A 21,030-nucleotide genomic window follows, 5' to 3' on the forward strand; every position below is an offset into this window, starting at 1 on the left:
AAAATGATGAGGTATTATGAGAGGCTCTAAAGCATTAGCTTATTTCAAAATATTCCTGTCCCTAAAATTGATGTCTTTTTTGCCACTACATTCAGAAAAATCGTCTGTAAAAATTAACAAATATTTTTTACAGGGTTTCTTTGTGACTTTTACTCCACTGTGTTTAGAAATGGCTGACTCACTTGTTGCTATAGCTCCTGTGGTGAGTCAAGACTTGTTTGCAAATCCCAATATTTGAGTTAAATAATGATACTGGTAAGGAAGGGCCATTTGAGGCTGATACGTCCCACATTTAAGACAACTAATCTGGAATTACTTGCCCACATGACAACTAATGAGACAGAAAAAACACGCCTACACATTGCTTGTTGAGATTCTCTTACAGATTTTTTATTACATGAGATACATTTCTTTCAATCAGGAGAAAGGCTGCTCCCTTTTTTGGTCCTCATGGCAGAAGTCTTAAGGAAGCCATTGTTGGCATACCATATAGGCATACCATATTACCACCTTGGAATCACAGATGGGAACAGGGCCGGACTGGGAACACCAATCGGCCCTGGCAATTGAGTTGGACCGGCTGCCAGGAGGGGGAAGACAGGTTTGTTACAGGGAGCCGATATTGCAGCTATGCTTCAAAACTGGCACCCGGTAACACAAACGGCCCCACAGGGGTCCGATTCCAGCCCCCATCCTGGCGGCCCACTGGACAAACGCCCGGTTCCCACTACAGCCAGTCTGGCCCTGGATGGGAATATGCCGTGGGGTGCAAATGGTTTAAGGCATTGGCTGATGGTTACCACTATGCAGTTCAAAAATAAAATATCTTGTTTTGAAGTAAGAAGATTATTAGATGTTCTGTTGCAGAGGAAAATGGGCAAACTTTGTACAACCCAGTCTTCGTGGTGGGTTTAGAAGAGATGTACTTGATGTCACATGAATAGGTTTTAGGCATTCTTAGGAAAACTGGTTTTAGTGATGGATGAATCTAGGCAATCTGTGTTGCAATATGAAATGTGTAAGCATTGGTTGGATAATTCAGCCTGTATGATCACTGGACAAGGGGCAACTGTATTGATCGGGGAAGAATTTGAGGCACTAGTTAGTTAGTCCAGTCCACTTGATCTATGCAATAGAGAATTAGAATCTATAATGTTGAGGGAGGAATTTAAGGCATTAGTTGGCCAACTTTCCAAACTCGATAGAAAAGTGTTACTTAAATTGCAGAGAGAAGAATGTACAATGTTTGAGGTATCAAAGAAATGGAGTAGGAATTGCCACAGGAAGAGGTGAAGGCACTGGTTGATCGCCCTAGTCTTTTGATCAATGGGGAAGAAGAAAATATTTGAAGGCACTGATTTGATGCCCAGTGGCTGTTGTGGACAGAAAAGAGTGGCCATGAACTGCAGAGTGAAGAGTTTGAAGCAATCCCTGGAATGTCCATTCTTCATGGTTGCCAGAGAAGGTGAATCTCTGTTACTGTGCGATGCATTTAAAACAGTTGGGGATGGAGGGGTGTTCTTATAATGAATCTAGAATGGGAATATGCCTTTAACTATAAAAGGTTCAAAGAATTTGTTTTGGAAGCTCAAACTATGAGGAGAGTTGCAAATGGCCAGAGGCTTTTGCATGGGTAAGATCACTTTGTACAAGGGTTAGATACTCTGCCCATGAAGATAATGGCATTGATGTCGACTTCTCTGATGAATACCAAGAATGGCCTGTTGGCTTTGAAGATCACCCTGTTCAAGTTCAAGGAGCGTCCGGCGAATATTATAGATGTGGCAGCTGCTGCCTCGCTGCCCTCCTCGTTCACCTGCCAAACAAAATGGAGATATACATGTTGTGAGCTGGTGGGTGCCAGTGGTTCATATAGGCAGACAAGTGTATAATCTCAAGCACACTCACCTATATAACTCTGCAAGCTTAGCATTACACACACTCTAGTGGAATAACCCTTGGGAAAAGATGGAACTGGGCCTTAAAAATGTATACATTCACCATTTCAAAAACCTCTAACCCCCTTGAAATGGCCATCAGAAACAGATTTGTTTGTCTCGTTGCAATGAATGAAGGATTTATTTATGGTTTGACTGCTTTGTTTTTAGCTTTTGTATCATGATCCCTTCCTTCGTTTGTAACCTCCTAATCTGGAACTACCCAAATTGCTTTGCTTGCCTACAATATCTAATGTGAGCAACACTCAACTCCTTTTGAGGGTAGCTTTTTTTTTTTTTAGACTTTGTCTGTAAATCCTCTCAATTGAGCATGCAAATTCCTGCTCACTGAACTTGGGCTTTCCTCCAAGACCTCAGTACCTCCCAAAGTTATAGATGGCCCCCCAACCGAGACGTGATGCCTCCGTCACCACTGTCAAATCTGGGTGGGGTAAGGAGAGGGGTCTGCCACTGCCCCAATCTAGTTCTGGCAGCTACCATTGCAGATCTTCTGCAGCCTCCTCTGAAATCTAGTTACCCTGATGCTGTGCCCACTGGAACTGTATATCCCACTGTAGCGCCCACATACACCATCTGGCAAGTATCACTAGCAGGATGAGGAAGGCCAGCAATCCTAGCAGCCTCAAAATCATCTGCTCTGAGATCCAGTACAGAGTCTGAAACATCAGGATCATTGCCTGAATGTCCTGGAATCTCCACTCCGAGAGAAGCGCACAAAACTGTTGCATATCCAGAATAGCTCTGATGATCAGGAGAGTCTGCTAAGGAGTCAGTTTGCTAGTGAACTCCAACAATGTTAGGAGGCTTACCTTCGTCTGGAGGTGATTGACGACAGCATGGGGCAAGCCCATCTTCAACAACTAGTCATCGAGTTAGGGAAAGACTGGTACACGCAACCTCAGAAGGTGTGCTGCGACATTGCAATCACTTTCTTGAACACTCAAGGGGCACTGGTGCAACAAAAAGGTAGCACTGCAAATTGAACAATGCTCCTGGTCTACTGTGAACTGCAGGTTGTGCCTGTGTGACTGCAGAATGGGGATATGGAAATCAATTTTGTGCAGGTTCAAGGTAACAATCTAGTCGCTGGGGTCTAGAGCAGACAGAACCTGAAATAGCATAAGCACCTTGAATTTGTCCTGCTATAGGACAGTGCTGAGAGGACAAAGATCTTACAAAGCTAAAGAAGCTCAAAACGGCTGCAGGAAAGGAGCCCCCGGACACTGGGATAACATCTACAGTGAAAATCCCTGCTGCCCCCCCACGCCCTCCACGAAAACGAGGACTCACCGCAACATAACCCAAGGGGGGCAAGCCAGAATCTCGTTGTTCCATCTTCAGGAAATGATGATCCGAGCCCCGATATCTCCAGGACTGCAATGGATGCCTCGGAGGTGATCGGCTCAGCGTACCACACACGATTCCAGGACAGCCCCGCATTGGAACCGAAAGAGTCCCGACAACCAGGACCCAGGATTGAAGAAAAACAGCAGGCACGGAGCTAACGACAAACATCGCTTGCAAATCGCTATCTCCTGACCATAGGATGGCTGCCCTTGGCACGGAACTCTCTCCGAGGAGCAAAGCAGCGCTGGTGAGTCACCGACCAATCTCAAAGGAAGTGATCCCTCCACCGCAACAATTTTGCCCCGACCCGCCGGTCCACAGAAATGAAGAGGCGTGGGCCCCTGCATCAATCGGGACTGCCATTCTGCACCTTATTTGCCAGCATTGCCTGACCTTATGATGGTCATTCAGGGTCAACTTCTGGTAACCTCTTGGACAAATATGCTGCGCCGGTGGAAAAAAAGAAACTACTCAAGATAAGTGGTCTTCCGCCGGTCTCAGCAACTAAGAGACGCCCGGCCCCACATAACAACCATGGTCATCAGCCCTAGTGCCTGACCTCATGATGGCCACCCTTGGCCTCCCCACGAATCTCTCTTGGTTCCCTAAACTGTGCCGATGAGCACAGGAAAACCTAAAAGAAGTGGTCTCCTCCAGAGACCTCAACAACAATCCGCCCTGACACACCAGTTATGGCAATCAAGGAGACACGGGTCCCGCTGATAAAAAAACGGATGCTGGACCCTAAAAAGGCAGCTCAATAATTTTAGCGGATCACTGCCCTCTACCCCACTCACCAACTCCACCGACCTCATCGTCCCTCTGATCAGGGCAATAGCCAACCACAGCATGAACCCCTAAATATAGAAGGCTCACCAAACTCCACCTCCGTTCACCTCAGGATACTTGTCCCCAAGATGTCCTCTCCCGGCCATACTCAATCTACACCATCAGATAAAGCCCCTGACTCCCCCCTTGGAAACGTATCTAACCGATCCCAAAGGGAACTAGCCCCCCGCCCAACTAGGGTAAAATGCCATCTGCCACGCCAACCTACACTAGCCCCTCCACACTGAACTACTTAAAATCGCACAGCCCAAACTGCTTCTCGATCAGTTTCCCCCCCTAACCTCTCACCCAAAGCGAAATAAAACTTTAAGCATAAACTGATCAGATAACACCCAGAATCACTATTCAAGGTAATTTATCACTGCTACTCCAAAGGTCAGATAAAAATGGATCTCATTTTCCACATAGAAAGACCCGAAAAATGGAACTCCATCCTCAGATCACAGCTCCACATTTCCAAAACAACTAACACTCCTCATAGCTGCAAACTGACGATCTCAATCCCTAACCGCCCGATGCGGACACCTATGTGATCATCTACTCCAACTGCACAGTCCTGATCCAAGCCAAGAACGACAACCAAGAGGCATTTGACTCCCTCTTCCCCTCACTTCGTATTGCCCCCTCTCACGCACATCTCCCCTGCCTGACCCACTCCCTCTCCCCTGTCAGCTGGACCCTCCAGCAGAGCTCACTAACCATTCCCGCGCCCCTTGCCAACAACACCAGCTTTTCCCCATGTGACACCACCCGCACCTCTGTCTTCAAGAACAAGGCTCCCCGACCCCCCTCCGACCATCACCACTACCCCCCGCTTATCACCTCCCCCAACAAGCAACCAATGACCTTAACACACAGTCAACAACTCTCAACTACCTCTCCATACCCATAGGCAAAAGGACACGGAATCCTCAACACGACCCTCCACTCCCCATGCCCACGGCCTTGCTCAGAGCCTACACTGACAGCACAATCACAAGAAGGCAACATAGCAAAGTCTGGCTCTCCCCTTCTCGGGACAACCCTGCCCAGAACACCCCCACCACAGCCCTTGAAGAGACGGTGCAGCGTCTCACCCTGCTGGAAAGCCAGCTAGAAACTATAATCCATGGCTTTAACATAATCCTAACTAACCTCGCCACACTCCGAATGGCTACCCAACACCCCCACCAGACTCCCATCTTCTCTAGCCCCACACACCAAAGGCCACCCAAGGCTCCCCTCCCTAGATGGTTCTCAACCCCCCTCTCAAATCAGATACAGAGACCCAAAAGAACAAGAGATGCATTATCCTCGAGTAAAGTGGCGGATCTTGCCTCCTCGTACGACACCCCATCTATTGTCACCCCACAATCCAAGATTCCAGTGATTACAGGATTCAGAAGAGACCCCTCCCCTCCAAAATCCCTAAGACCCCCCCAGCCTCCCACACTAACATCCCCAGGGCCCCCCTAATGAAGAAACCCAAAAAAGAGGTGTCATCCACCAAACATGCAACAGAACTAGCAGAATCCACCCTCACCCATAACATAGACATAGCTTTCATCACCGACAACCAAATAATTTCTCTTCCCCAATCATGGATAAACTTGTGCCCCCAGGCATTGCAATCTTTAACAACGATCGAAAAGACCAAAGAGGAGGGGGTATAGCAATCATTCACAAGAACAACATCCCAGTGACGGGAATCAACACCTTTAACTACAACACCTTTGAATGTTTAACCGCCAACATTAACACAAGCAACAACAAAACACTACTCTGTCATCTCCTCCATCATCACCCAGGCAACACCACCACATTCAGCGAACACTTGTCCGACTTGATTGCTCATTGCTCAATGCGAGACGTGAACAACCTAATTCTTGGCGGCCTCAACCTACACTGGAATGAAGAAAACAACTATCTAATCCAAAACCTGAATGATCTGCTACACAGCAACAACCTTACCCAACACTGCTCAGAGGAAACCCATACCAGAGGAGCAATCCTAGATGCCATTATTGCCCAGCGTGACACAGTCTTGATCGACCACATCCTGCCCGTTGACTGGTGTGACCACCACTTAATCCTATTCCACATCATTCAACCGATTCTATACCAACCCTCCACGCAAGACCCCCCAAAAATGGATGGAAATCTAACTCAGATCACCCTGGCAGACCTAGAGGAAAGGGTAAGCTCTCTCCTTCCTATCTCCACGGATGATCTCTCCACAATAGAACTCGCCTCTCATTACAACACAACTATGACGTCCATTCTAGACCAATTAGACCCCTGAAACAAAAAAAAAATAGGATCATTCCATCCAGATCCTGGTTCAACACGGACATTAACACTGAAAGAAGACAACTAAGAGCTACAGAAAGACTATGGAGGAACAACCCTTCCACAAGCCTCCTCAACTCAAAGCAGCTCGAAGGAATTACAAAAAGCACATCAACAATGAAAAACACACTTTTTTTCTTTACCGCACTGGACAATGCAAAAAGCAGGCCCAAAGAACTCTTTAACATCATCTGGCAACAAACTTCCAAGCCTCCTACAACCTCAGTTCGGGCCTCCAAAGACCTGAGCGACAACATTCGCTAACTTCTTCAATGACAAAATCACCAAGATTGAGCTCTCACTGGATATCAACCTCAATCCCACCTACAAAAGCCCGTCACTTGAGACCGCACACGCAAGCACCCCACAAAATCCTGGAAATCCTTCAACCCCATTCCGGAAGCCGAGATTCTCAAATTGATCTCCACTTCCAAACCCTCATCTCACATCCTAGATCCTATACCCAGCCAATTGACCAAAAAGCTGAAACTCTATCTAGCCCCGTTCTGGTGCAAGATCATAAACAGCTCCTTAAGAACCGGAGTCATACCAGCCTGCCTCAAAGTCGGCCAAATCACGCCATTATTGAAAAAACCAGGCCTCGACACTAACGATCTGAACAACCTCAGACCCGTCTCCAATCTCCTCCTCCTATCCTCCTCCTATCCAAAATCCTCGAAAGGTGCGTTCTCCTACAACTGACTCAGAACATGGACAACATCAACCTTTTAGATCCTCACCAATCGGGCTTCAGAAAAGGCCACAGCACCAAGACCGCGATCCTTAGCGTCGTGGACGATATCTACAAGTCACTTGATACAGACCAATGGTGTCTATTCATTCTCCTGGACCTATCAGCAGCCTTTGAAACGGTTGATCACAACCTACTCATTAAGGTTCTTCAAGAAAGGGTAGGTGTAGATGAGGAGGTCTTACACTGGTTCTCCTCCTTCTTACACAACCGCTACCAAAGAACAAAAATTAAAAACTTTACGTCCGACTTACACCCCCTCAGGAGGGGTGTCTCACAAGGTTCAGTGCTCTCCCCACAACTGTTCAATATCTACAAAGAACCCCTCAAAACCACTCAAAAAAGCCAACATCCCCTTCCTCCTATATGCAGTTGACAGCCAGATCTATCTGGAAACCTCCTCCATTGATGACATTCAGAGACTCAACGACACTCTAAGAGAAGTCCAACACTGGCTATCAATAACCACTTAAAACTCAACCAAGACAAAACAGAAATCCTCCTCATTTCCAACAAAGAAGAGAACCCTCAAATCATAGAATGGCTAAAAGCAATTGATGTTCTCAACGGTAATCTCACCTTGGCTAACTCGGTAAAATCATTAGGAATCACCCTAGTCCCAAAACTTGACTTGGACAAACACATTAAGAACTCCGCAAAGAGTGCCTTCCTCAACTTGAAGCTACTCAACAAAATAAAACCCTTCATCCCGCCCAAGGACCTCAAACAAGTCACTCAATCACTGGTGCGGTCTAGACTCGACTATGGGAATGCAGTCCTCACTGGTACACCAAAATCCCACCTAGCACCCCTCAAAACAACTTTCAATGCAGCAGCCAGAATGGTCACCGGAGTTAAGAAATATGATCACATCTCACCCACACTCAGAGAACTAAACTGGCTCCCAGTCGAAATGTGTGCCAGCTTCAGAACTGCCTGCCTCCCGCATAAAGCCCTCCACACTACCTGGCCTCCAAACTCAAGAAGGCCGGTCAGACAAGGAACCGCAGGAGCTCCAACACCATACTACTCATCCCTATGAAAAAACGCCAACAAACAAAAGCTGCCCATTCCTTCGCTGGAAATGCGCCCCAAATCTGGAACTCCATCCCAGCCAATATCAGGACTATCCCTTCTTTAGTAAAATAAAAAAAACACCTAAAAGACCTCTCCCTCAACCGTTCCCTCTCGAGCCAATAGCCGCAGCCGAAGCGCACAAGCCTCCACACTGCAGCACCCTGACACTGTGTCTTGAAAAGAAAAAAAAACACAAGATACTGAGGGGTGAGAAAATAACGAACCCACTTCGACCTCTGGCTCAATAGTTTAAATCTCACAAAAAGAAGAGGGATAATAAAGCTACGTGAAGGTAGAAAAGTGTGTGGGAATGCACCAACTTTGTAAAAACTTCCCTCACACACAGCAAGTTGTGTCATGCTTCTTCATAGGGCTGCTAACACACCTCTGTGTCAGCCCCAACACTGGAGGTGGAGCAATAGGGAGGGGAAGACAATATAACACAAAGTGTAAAGTGTGAGATCACAGGTGAGATAATGGTGCAGAGAAAGTGATATGAAGTGATATAAAACTGGTATCAGGGAATCCTTATCGTAAATTTTAATATTAGGTACCCTGTCCAGGATTAAAACAAGTACGTGGATTATAGGTTGGGGAGCTTATAATGAGACGCCAACCCCTCCACTCTGCGTAGGTGTCGACATGTTTCAGCTAGCAAAAACTAATACCCTGGCTTTCCTCAGGACTCTCACCACTGTGATCCCTGTGTGCTCACCCTCCCTCCTTTAAATCCAGAGGAAGAAGGGGATATCACCTTTAGTGGAGCCCCTCACTCTTGGAGAGGAACCAAGTTTATGACATTTTTAAACTTGAAATGGCGGGAGAGTGAGAACAGCTCTCTATTAGCACTCTTGCTTGCAAGGTCAGCTGTTGCTCATCGTATTCCGTCTCGCCCTCACCGCCGCGTAGAACGTGTCATGAAGACCTACCTCCTTCCCTCTCCCCGACCCTTGCAACATTCCCTCCTCCCTGGAGGAGGTTCAGCCCAATACAACGTGCAGTCAACAAGGTTATATCAGGGCTTCCTTACCTTAATGTTGCACAGCACGCTAGGACTTCCAGCCAATATTTATACTACTGCCTTATTGTGTGACTCTCACATTAGAACTGTTGTAAAGCACTCCGATACCCTCAGGTCTGGCCAGCGCTATATAAAACTCATTAATATTTAAATAAATACATCTGAGATAGTACAAAGGCCTACATCCTTCTTAGGTATAAGGAAGTGGTGGGAGTAATAAACAATTCCTACTTTTGAGGCTGTAAACGTTTTGATGGCTCTTTTGGCCAGAAGGGCCTGTACTTCCTGCTGCAAGATGGGCATGTGGTCCTCTGTCAGCCATCTTAATGGCAGTGGAAGGTGTGGGGGTAGAAATAAAAGGGAGGATGTAGCCTGATTCACAATTTGGAGGACCCAATTGTCTGACGTAATGACTTACCACCTTTGAAGAAAAGGTTGAATCCTGAAGGGTGAATGTGTGTATCAAAGGGCACACTAAAGAGGTTTTGTAGGGGTAACAGCTGGGAGATAGATCTACCAGTTGTCCCTGATGCCCTGATTTATCTATGTGAGCCACGACCTAAGCCACACTTGGCTGGGAGGCTACTGGGCGGGAGGCTAACATTGGCCGTATGGGAAACCCCTATCATAGACCCAAAAGGGGCTCACATTTTGCTGGAACTGTCTGGAGGGGAAGACAGTACCAAGAAACATGCTGTGGCCCTGCTATCCTTAAAACATTCTAGGACTGAGTCCTCCGTCTCACCAAAAAGGCATGAGACATTGAGTGTCATATCCATAAGGAATGCCTGGACATCCCATGAGGAGCCAGTAGACATCATTTGTGCATGGCACTGAAGCCCAACACTCGTGCCAATCACCCAACCTCGGCAGTTGGCAGTGTCCAAGCCACAGAGAATATTATAAACTTTGCTACACTGCTGTCATCTTATACAGGTTGGGTCAGAGATTAGTTAAATAGTAATAGAGGTTCTGTAAGTGCTAGATAAGACTGGAGAACATTTGTCTTCACCTTCAAAGTAGGCAGTTTTAGGGTCCAGTACTTCTGTGCACTCCAAATAAGCAAAGGATGACCTTTCTTTGGTGGCAGGGCTGGAAGGAGAAACAAGACCAGTAACTGGAGAAGTATCCAAGCCACTGCCATCTTGTTACCATCTCATACCAAATGTCCTCATCATATTGAGGAACAAAATAATCCCCTTTATCAAAATTGTCATTGTCCGAGTCAGTGTCAAAAAAATCAATGTAGAGTCAAAGCCCTACTGTGTGAAAAAGTCAAGGTATTAGAATTTGAAGAGTTGACGGCTGCCTGCCCTCTGGTGGGATCAAGTCACGGCCTCTGTCAAGGTTGGAGTTGATTCTGCAATGGATCAGTCAGCATAATCGGTTGTGAATCATCCTACAGCATCAGTGGTGCCGGGATCAGCTTTGATGCCAAGGGAACCAGTTGAGTGGGAGGTGGCTGACCGAAATCATTGCTGAGCCCAAAGTGGGTTCAAGGGGCTCAGATGGCGCTGAGATTGGACCTAGAAAGTAAAACTCGTCCCTAACCAAAAATTTAAAAATTTATTAGGATCATGTGTTGCTTTGCGATGCTAAATCACCTAATAGTGGATAATTACCTGTTCTGATGTAATAGCATTAGTAGATTTAGAACTGTAAAAAAAAATATAATAAATATATGCAAATATATAGACTTCACTAAAATACTTTATTTTGGTGATTACAGATTTTATTCTTTGAGTTGCAATGCCAAGATAGCAGCCAAACCAGGTAACGTTTCAGCCTGTTTATTAAATATGACAATATTTACAATGGTATGGTGATCTAGAGCAATAGAGAAGGGTATTAAACATTTCTTGTATATCTTAGAAAAATCCCTAAGAACAATAACGAAGTGAAGCTCAATCACGGCTCACCTGATTTGCTACTGAAAGGGATTGTTCTTTTATCGGTAAGCCTCTGTTTCCATGTCTAATTATCTCCGTTATAAAAAATGGACCATTATATAGTAAGTAAAAACTCTGCTTTTGTATTTTTAAGGACACCAATATATAGTGTTAAACCTATCGGTGGCTCCCACGATCATTTTTAATAAGGAATTGCACTAAAAAGGTACGTTATAACTAACGTTCAATAAATATTTTAAAATCATAGGTTGTTATATCAAAACCCTATTTATGAATCCTGATTGAAATATCAATAATTTACTTTCAGGAAATTCCCCAGTTTTACTCACAAAATCAACTATCAGAATGTTTCCCATTTGAAACACACAAGGGAAGCATTGATACATGTTAATAGGTAGGTCTAGAAAAAATAGGATCATGTGGGGTTTTGTCCTCATAGCTTTTTTTTTATTACATGAGTTTAGTTTTGGGGATATGTAATGTTGCATATAGCATCATGGGTAATAATGGATACAGTATGTTGTTGTTCCAATTTGTGTTTTTATCACTATGTGTAATATTGTGACACATTGTATAAAAATGTGAAAATGTTTTGTGATATATATACTAATATATTGTATTGTTCAATATCAATTTTTTTTTTAGAAAACTCTGTCCTGAAGAAGGTGGTTGATCACATCGCACCGAAACGCCGTGTTGACTTTTTGTGTAGTTTTCTCGCTTTCTTGATCAAAACAATTGTATTGAAATAATGGATTGTTTCCTAATGTGTTTTTAAACGTATATTGATTTTAACTATAATGAATAAAAATTGATTTTTTTATATATTTTTTTAAAACTTTGTGTTTTGCATCTATGTCTCTAGTACATGTACATGTTTGTCTCATAAAGATTATATGGTAGAAGAATATTCGATAATTCTCTATATTGTTGTGAAATTACTCAATTAGTATAACCCCTTTAGCATCACAAAGCAACACATGATCCTAATACATTTTAAAATGATTGGTCAGGGACTAGTTTTACTTTCTAGGTTTATTACCCCGTCCCTATCTTGTAATATAGGGTTTCTCCTGCCGAGATTGGGCCTGCCAGCGGACTTCTGACTAGAGGCGCCTGTGGATCCTTGGGGCCCAAAGGCACATCAGAGGGAACCAGTAAAATGCTGAATATGTGCTGTTTGACCTCCAGAAAGACCTCCATTTGCTGTGTTGTCAACTATAGACCAGGAAATTCGGAGTGCATCGGAACTATGCTTAGCATTGACTCTAATGGAGATGGAGAGCAAGAATGAGTGGCATGTTGATGTTCTCGCACCTTCTCGGAAGTTCAGTAGTGGCAGGAAGGGGCAGATTCTCACTTAGGTTTCTCATGCTTCTTCTTGGAATTACCTGAAGATTTTGACTGCAATGAAGATCTGTCACAGGAACAAATTTGGGAGCAGGAATGGGACTTGTCTTTAAACCTTGATCAGTCATGGCGTGAAGTCTTCCAATATTTGCAAACATAAAACTTTTTCTTGCAGTTGTGTACGCCTTTGAATTCAACTGTGTGCGCTCATCACAGGTCTGGGAATCGTCTTCCTTCTGACCCCAATCACGATGGGCATACCTTGTGATGATCTGTTACAAACTTCTCATTTCAACAGTCCCTGCATGGCTTGGACTCTGTTGTCTTAGGAGGTGACATTTTTTTCTTTCACACTGGAAAAAGTTTGCAAACAAATCTTAAAAATACTAAGAAGTCGTACCAGATCCAGGCCTGAAGCCATGGAAAGAAAGGAACTGACATCTGAGCGCATGATTGCTGATTATATCCAGTTCTGCTCATCACTTCCAGAGCAAAATGATGTTGGTGCAGACCCACACACCACCTACCCACCTACCGGCACTTGCTCAGGAGTACTGTTTTGAAGTTAATGGATCCAGTCTAACAGCTGGGAATTATTTACAACTTTTGGAATCTATGCAGGGGCGCAGCTTCAGGGGGATCAATCAATCAAAACATTTGTAAAGCGCACTACTTACCCGTGAGGGTCTCATGGCGCTGGGGAAGGAATGCTGCTACTACTCAAAAAGCCAGGTCTTGAGGAGTCTTCTGAAGCTCCGCAGGTCTTGGGTCTGCCGTAGGGGGACGGGGAGGGTGTTCCAGGTCTTGGCGGCGAGGTGGGAGAACGATCTGCTGCCGGAGGTCGCTCTTCGGTCTGTGGCAAGGGCGAGGTCGGTGAAGCTAAGCTGGCGGTGGGGGTGTAGAAGCTGAGTTGTCTGTTGAGGTACGCTGGTCCGATGTTGTGGAGTGCCTTGTGCGCATGGGTGCGGAGCTTGAAGTTTATCCTCTTGTCGACGGGGAGCCAGTGCAGGTCTCTCAGGTGGGGTGTGATGTGGCTGCGGCGAGGGATGTCAAGAATCAGGCGTGCAGAGGGGTTCTGAATGCGTTGAAGTAGTTTCAGGAGTTTGGCCGAGGCTCCTGCGTAGAGAGCGTTTCTGTAGTCCAGCCTGCTGCCGACGAGGGCCTGGGTGACCGTTCTTCTTGTTTCTGTTGGGATCCACTTGTAGATCTTGCGGAGCATGCAGAGGGTGTTGAAGCAGGACGATGCGACGGCGTTGACTTGCTTTTTCATGGAGAGGGTGGAGTCGAGGATGAACCCTAGGTTGCGTGCGTGGTCGTTGGGTGTTGGAGCTGTTCCCAGTGCGGTCAGCCACCAGGAGTCGTCCCAGGCCGAGGGGGTGGATCCGAGGATGAGGACTTCCGTCTTGTCCGAGTTTAGCTTCAGTCGGCTGTTCATCATCCACTCGGCGACAGCTTTCATTCCTTTGTGGGAGGGGGAGGTGTTTGGGATGTTACACCTCCCTATTAAATGCATTAATTAAAGGATAGTTGGGTACAGGAGCTTTCAGTCGGGTATGCTAAGGTCTCTATTGGATTTCACCTGCAGTTTTTAAAAATACTCACTCAGACAGAAACAGACACTCATCTCTGTGTTGAGGGTCTTAAAATATGGTTATTTTACAAAATACTGTGTTTTAAGTACCCTTAACAATCCGCACTCCTTTCCCTTTCCCCTATCCCTTAAGCCCACCTCACGTGCTGCTTCTAATATAATGAGTTACATGACATGCCAGTGTGATTGTTGGAAAATCTGAGGCTTACACCCCCCTACTCTTAATGACCAAGCTACGCCCCTGAATCTATGGTTTGAAGTATCTATCAGAAAAGACTGGCTAACAGATCATACTATGTTTGAGCACATGTAGTCCTGTAGACCATCTTGTCGAGTCAGTTCTATCACTAGCATTCCATTAAACTGTATTGCCCAACACAATAATGTGAAACATGTTTGAGCTTTCAATGTGTGAGATCATGACTTTCGGGGGGGCTATTGATTGTCCTGTGCCCCACACTGAAAAGATCCTCCACAAAGGAAGCCTGTGTCTTCCTAGCTACACAAATGCAACACAAGAACACAGGCCACAATCAGACACTTACCTCGAGGAATGCTTTGTGAAAAGCATCAGAGACGTAGAGATCTGTACGGCCACCTGAAATTATACCTAAAAAACAAGAGCAGAATCGGCATTTAATTTCCATATTTAAAAGCAAGCATGCAGGCTGGGTGATATGATCAAGGGCCATACTGTTTACAGAGACATTTCACATGAGCACATTGTTATTCCCCAGCACAATCTTATCTTGCTTCACATCAGATAGCTTATTGCACTTGAACAGTAGGCATACTACCTACAACATTCTGATGGTATTAAGTTGTAGACATACTGCAATTCGGCATATTAAGATTATATTACTCATTGCAACACTTCACTTGTCAAACAAGGCTGCGATTTGCAATGTAAACTTCACAACTGTCTTGAAAGTCATCTATGGACTATCCAAAGCCCTCTCCATGCCATATCAGTGGAATTCTGCACACCATTAAAATGCTAATAATATAACTTTAAATAATATACGTGACATGTGCAGATGGCGTTATCCTTTTCATTCGGCTGGACATTACTTTGCGGCTTAGTCACGATGCAAGTCCTTCAAATGTGGTTGTACATGCGTTCCCATTTCCAGTTGACAGCTAATGTTACCACCGCCAGAAGCACAGATCTCTGCTCTGGTGATCAGTGCTTCTACCAGTTTAGTAAAGTCTATTCACCCCATAATTTTTGTTTATCGTATGTCAGGGACCACAAGGGTATACGACTACCACCCTGTTGTTCTGTCATCAATTTCAGACATGGTGAAACAGTTTTTTCCTTTTGATAGTAACAAATGGTGACATATGATCCAAGGCCCCGGCGCGTGGTATACATGAATTCTGATGCAGGATCACTCATCAAAAGTTATACGTCTATCTACCCACTTCAGACAACATGAGTAGAATGTTTGTCAGTTTCTATTTCCCACTCTGACCCTTCCTGTATACTACAGCCAGAACATTGTAGGGTAGATCATGCAGAAATATGTTATCCAAGCTATGGCACTCTCTGGATCTGCCACCTTATATTCCTTCTGTTTTCGCTTGACCATCTTTAGACGTAGGAAACAGAAGAGGAGCAGACCTGTAAAAACTCTCTTAGCCTCAATCAATTAATGAACAATCTTTATTCGGTTTCTTACACAAAAACAATAAAAGCACACATTAACCTTAGCCTCAAGGATTCCTCTCTGAGAACACAAACAATGCCAAACTCTGAACCAAAATCCAGGGTCACAAGTGTATGTTTAGTATGGACGAACGCTAAGACTGGAGGCTTCTCAGACACCGACACCATGCCCGGAAAATCCTATTGCGTACCAGTTGGGCAAGAACATGGGTACATCTAGGGGTCAATTTTCTTAGATTAGAAGGTCCTTTCTGCTAGGACAGCCAAGAGAAAAATAAATGCATTCATCTCAACTACTGCTAACCCATAAGTGGGGCTAACGGGGAGGGCCACACTCTTGTTCGACCGGACACTTAAAGAGCAGTACCCTTGTGCGCCACACTCACCTGGCAGCCTGGCCGCTTCCGGGTTGAAGAGATCCACCAAGCCCATCTGCTGTAGCTTCTCCTTCAGGCTAAAGTTGTCCTCAATGCGAAAACGTGGCATGTAGAGAGACAGAGTGACCTCATTCAGGGCCCCCAGCCAACCACCCAGCTTGTCAACCGACAAGTTCCGCTCTACGTCCGAAAGCTGCACGTCATGATATGGCAGCACCAGCACCATGGTGATGTCATCACCCTTGTAGGGCATCTCCAGCACCTGAACCTTGTCATCTGTAAATGTGCCATAGCGAAACTGACTCTCCTGGTACATGGTTGGGGTTTGGCAAGTTTGCCCGTCATGCTTGTGGAAAATGTCAGGCTTTGTGTTCTCTGGGTTGAATGTAGATTTCCAGAGGCCCTGGGTGGGTCAAAAAAGTAGAACAATTTTCAAGTTAGACTTTTTAAGGTTAACATTTGGTGCAATCTTTTCTTTATTTTATGGCCTAATTACATATTAATTTCATCGCCCAACATGCAGAATAAATGGTGAGAGAAACCGGAGTGTCTCAATTTCCGCAGCGGGGAACACTTTGTGAAATCAGGCATTGCTTTCAATAAAAGAGACAAAAGAATCAATTGCAAGCCCCTCTGTACACCTGGATGTCAGCCTTTAACCGACAGAACTTGTGCCTCGGAATCCGGCTACCTTGCTCATAGACCAGACAAAAGTTTGTGAATGTGGCACTTTCTAATACAATAGGTTCCAGGGCTAAGGAGACTGGAAGTCGGTATTCCATGATCAATTACATTGGGCGACATGACATCACAGTAAATAAATCGGGTGTAAGTTTACATCAGTAGTGTTTGCATCAGGATTGCCTTTTTTTGCATTATTTATGGTAAGTGTATTAGAAGTGTGTGTGAGTGTGTGTATGTGTGAGTGTGCGCGTGCAAGTGCGTGCGTTCATGTGTATGTGTATTTATTTTACATGGGTAAACCTTCTTATTGAGTTTTTGTCAGTAGTTTCGAAGCTAATATTTCACAGAAAAGAAGACTAACTGTGAATTATTTCCCATAAGTCACAGTGATAAATTCTTTTGCAGAGTATTTAACTTCCATACATGAATAGTAAAGTTAAATGGATGTTTAACATAACTTTTCGTCTATGTGAGAAACTGGGCTGTTGGTTGAGGGGGTGGAACCTTGTTCAAGCACAGCCAAAAGCCTTTTCAGGATGAACCACAAAAAGTCACTAAATTAACCTGTGATTAACCTGCTGGTAGCTTGGAACAAAAGCAATCACGCTTAACTTAGAGGCAATGAATAAAGCATTGATGTAACACACAAACAGTAATAAAGTGAAAACACAACACAAGAACATTCCCAAACCAATTTAGAAACATAGAGTACAGTTTAGTAAATTATTTGACAGCAAAATAAGAAAAATCTAATCAGTAAAACCAGAGTTATGAATCTTTAAAGTTTAAAGTGAAAACTAGCACCGAAAAGATCAAAACACCAACCGTGCAAATCTATTTGTGCAAGTCTATGGCCTTGTTTATAAATGGCCGCTAAGTAGGTGGTCATTTATAAAGGTATTAGTAGGAACCGCCATCAAAGGCCGTTCCTGTCAATACATGTTACTCTGTGCTATTTATTTTAAATTAGGTGAGTGGACCTCTATGTCAGTGGGGAGGGAACTCCGGCGCCACCGCAAAAAAGTTCTCTTCCTGCCAACATATAAATTAGCCCCTAGCCTTTTTTTGGAAATTTCAAATCTCCAGCTAGACAAAGCTGCAGCCTGTAGCCGTTGATGGCTCTATGAGGCCAGGTACCCCTTCTACGAGGAGCTGCTGAACAGGATTTGCTGCTGCGGAGAAAAACGTAGTGGAAGCTAACGTAAAGTCAGGCCAACTTGCGAAGCACCATGGGCAGAGTGATGAGCAGGTATGGTATATACCGGTCCCCTCTTGGTTCTCAGAGCACTTTTTGGCAGAAAATTATCAAAGTCCTAGGTTTTGGATTTGGGCTAACTAGGCACCTTTAGCACCACTTCCAATGGTCCAGGGCTGGAGAGGCATGAGTCGGAGAGTCAGGACTCACTCAGGCAGGGCCCATGTGCTGGTGCAAGATGGTTTTCTGTCCTTCAGACTCTGATCAGGAGGCAGGACAACTAGTCTATTGAGTCATCCTGGAAGTTCAGAGTTCAAGGTGGAACTAAGGTCTCGAGCAGTAGGACAGATCACTGGGGCACAGGCAGGCTAAAGGAAACAAAGCAGTCCTTCTTGGTGCAGCAAGAGAGTCTTCTGAAGTACACCGCAGGCCACAGCAGCAGGCAGTCCTGAGAGCTCTACTGCAGGCCCAAAAAATAAACTGAAGAGTGGGTCTTAAGGTCTCGTTTTTATACCCCGTGCCCACTTTGAAGTAAGAGAAAGTTATGGAGCCTTCCCCCACAGAACTGTCTGGAATTTCCTGCCTCTCTGCCCTCACTTCAGCCTTGATAGAGGCACAAAAGGCTAGTGTGAAGTTCTTTTTTGAGAGAATGGCGCAACCTATTGAAGTGCAAGTGGGGCTGTTCACAGCTCTGCCCCATATCCTGCCTCAGATGGCCCATTCAGGCACACTCTGTCCCTGTATTGTGTGGCTCTCTGGGAGGAATATATAAAGGTCAACTGCCACTCACACCTAGTCATGTTGAACAGGTTGCAGACACCAAATGGCGAGGGCAACAGAATGCCAACTTTCTAATAGTACATAAGAGGTGGTGAGACGCACACCGGTATGATCCCATTCATCAATGTTTAAACCGATTCATGAGTTGATAGGCGTGCAAGCTTGTCCGCGCTCTGCCCCAATGCGCAGCAATAGTAACAAAACACGAGGGGAACCTGTTAGGATTCCACCAAGCTGCACAGCCACATACTTGAATGAATCAAATGAATTAAATTCAACTCGTTTACTCCTTATTTTTCAAATTTCACACTTGCGTTTAATCCTTCTTAGATTCAATTTTTTCAATCCATTTTACTCATTTCAGTGTTTACGATGATGTTCACACAAAAACAGAGCACCATGGAGTTCCAACTGTCACGATTTATTAAAAGTAACCCAATGCATTTCGGGATCACAATCCCTTCGTCAGGGGCATCTAAAATACAAAAGGAATTCATTTTACAAAATGCTAGCAGCATTAATATATTAATATTAAACTTCCAATTCAACTGATGACTCGTTTACTCTCATTTTACTAAACTGTCTTCACACCCATGAACAGCCAATAAGCAATAAATACAGCATTACAAAATATGTTTTAAAGACACTTAATTCGAGGTATTCAACAACAACCCTTTAGCCATAGCACCCATAACCTAAACAAAGCATTATGTCTAATCAATAAGTCTTATGGTGAACCATTGTTCCCTTCTCCTTAATTAATCATTAAGCTTACCGTGACATATGCTGTAATGCATCCCTCATTTTGTTTTAGAAAAAACAAACTTTCGAAATACCCATTTCCTTTCTAAACAGAATACAGAGTTCCATGGCATTCGTATTTCTATCTCCTTATGTGACGAAGCACGCTTAAGCCTTGTGATGAAGAAACTGCACCCGCTCTTCAACACCTGTTCATGGTTTATCAACCCTCGTGACCTCCCTCGAGTGGCTAATCACGTGTTTCCCTACTAAGGCTGTAAGAAAAACCAGGCTACTGGACAATTAATACAGGGAATTCAGTCATCATCCTTACCTCGTTCATCAAAACTAACTACATATCCCAGAATGCTTTGCCCACCATTACTTGCTCAATACCCTAATTATTCGTGTAACCAACTATCGTATTCTATATTCCCAATGCTGCATAACCAACATGGATACCCGACATTTAGTTCGCAATTGTTCAAACGCAAGTGTGAAATTTGAAAAATAAGGAGTAGACGAGTTGAATTTAAGAGAGACGGCCATGTCCGACAGTCTTTTTTTCTTTCAGTACTGGAATAATATGCTTTTACTATGACAGTTCTGCTCTCAGACCATTAATCAGCACACCTGACAAACACACCGTTTCAGGCCCATCCTTGATGCCAATATCTAACCTTGTATCCTACCTAGTGTGTGAAAATAAAAATGTAAATGCAAAACCCTGTCACTAAAAAGCTACACTGTCCCACACTGGAATTTATTTTCTTTCTTTATAGAGGTGCTACAAAAGAAGACCACATTTTATATTGCATGATTTTAATTTCCTTACAATGCACTTTGCATTTAAAATGTGACTTAGAATATTCCACACTGTTGCATAAAACATATTTTCAATAAGAGCACATACATACATTTCTTAAAACATCAGGACATATCTGCAGTCTCAGACAAACAATGAATAGTAAATGGATGGTGCACAAATGCTCAAGACTTTCTTAACACTACTAAAAAGATCTAATTATTTAAAGCATGTAATATAAAAAATACATAAGGAGTAGCCGGTGTAAGATGGACTTATATTGCGATCAACAATCCTGACACACTGGTTCAGAGATACACAGAACTGGCTGCTCCAGCAAAGATCTATAATTCAAAGATTTATAAACCCAACTAAAGTGAGAGTGATCATGCACTGTATTTACCACAAAGCATCTGGGAAAATGTGTGCTGCTATCCAAGACAGTGTGCCCCCCCCCCCTTTTCAAATAAAGGTACAGGAGAGTGGATTTATGCCTTGTAAAAACTGGCCCCAAAAGACACCATAAAAAAGTGGAAAAGAAGAATGGAGAGAGAAAACGGAGACAATTGTTTCTTTGCATTTTGATGTCTACCTTAT

The 21,030-nt window shown here is 44.2% G+C and overlaps 1 protein-coding gene across 1 annotated transcript in view; it reads right to left on the bottom strand.

Annotated features, from left to right (window-relative positions):
- Positions 1–365: 365 nt before the first annotated feature.
- Positions 366–21,030, bottom strand: part of SERPINC1 (serpin family C member 1) — a 49,946-nt gene continuing 29,281 nt past the window's right edge. Inside the window, exons 5-7 of the mRNA XM_078641651.1 lie at positions 16,238–16,631; positions 14,728–14,792; positions 366–1,816 (exon numbers count right to left, since the gene is read on the bottom strand). Coding sequence (XP_078497777.1) covers positions 1,640–1,816; positions 14,728–14,792; positions 16,238–16,631 — 636 coding nt within the window. The 3' untranslated portion in view covers positions 366–1,639. The remainder of the gene's footprint in view (positions 1,817–14,727; positions 14,793–16,237; positions 16,632–21,030) is intronic.

This window comes from Lissotriton helveticus, chromosome 1_1 (assembly GCF_964261635.1).
Source record: "Lissotriton helveticus chromosome 1_1, aLisHel1.1, whole genome shotgun sequence".
In the NCBI taxonomy this organism is placed as follows: Eukaryota; Metazoa; Chordata; class Amphibia; order Caudata; family Salamandridae; genus Lissotriton; species Lissotriton helveticus.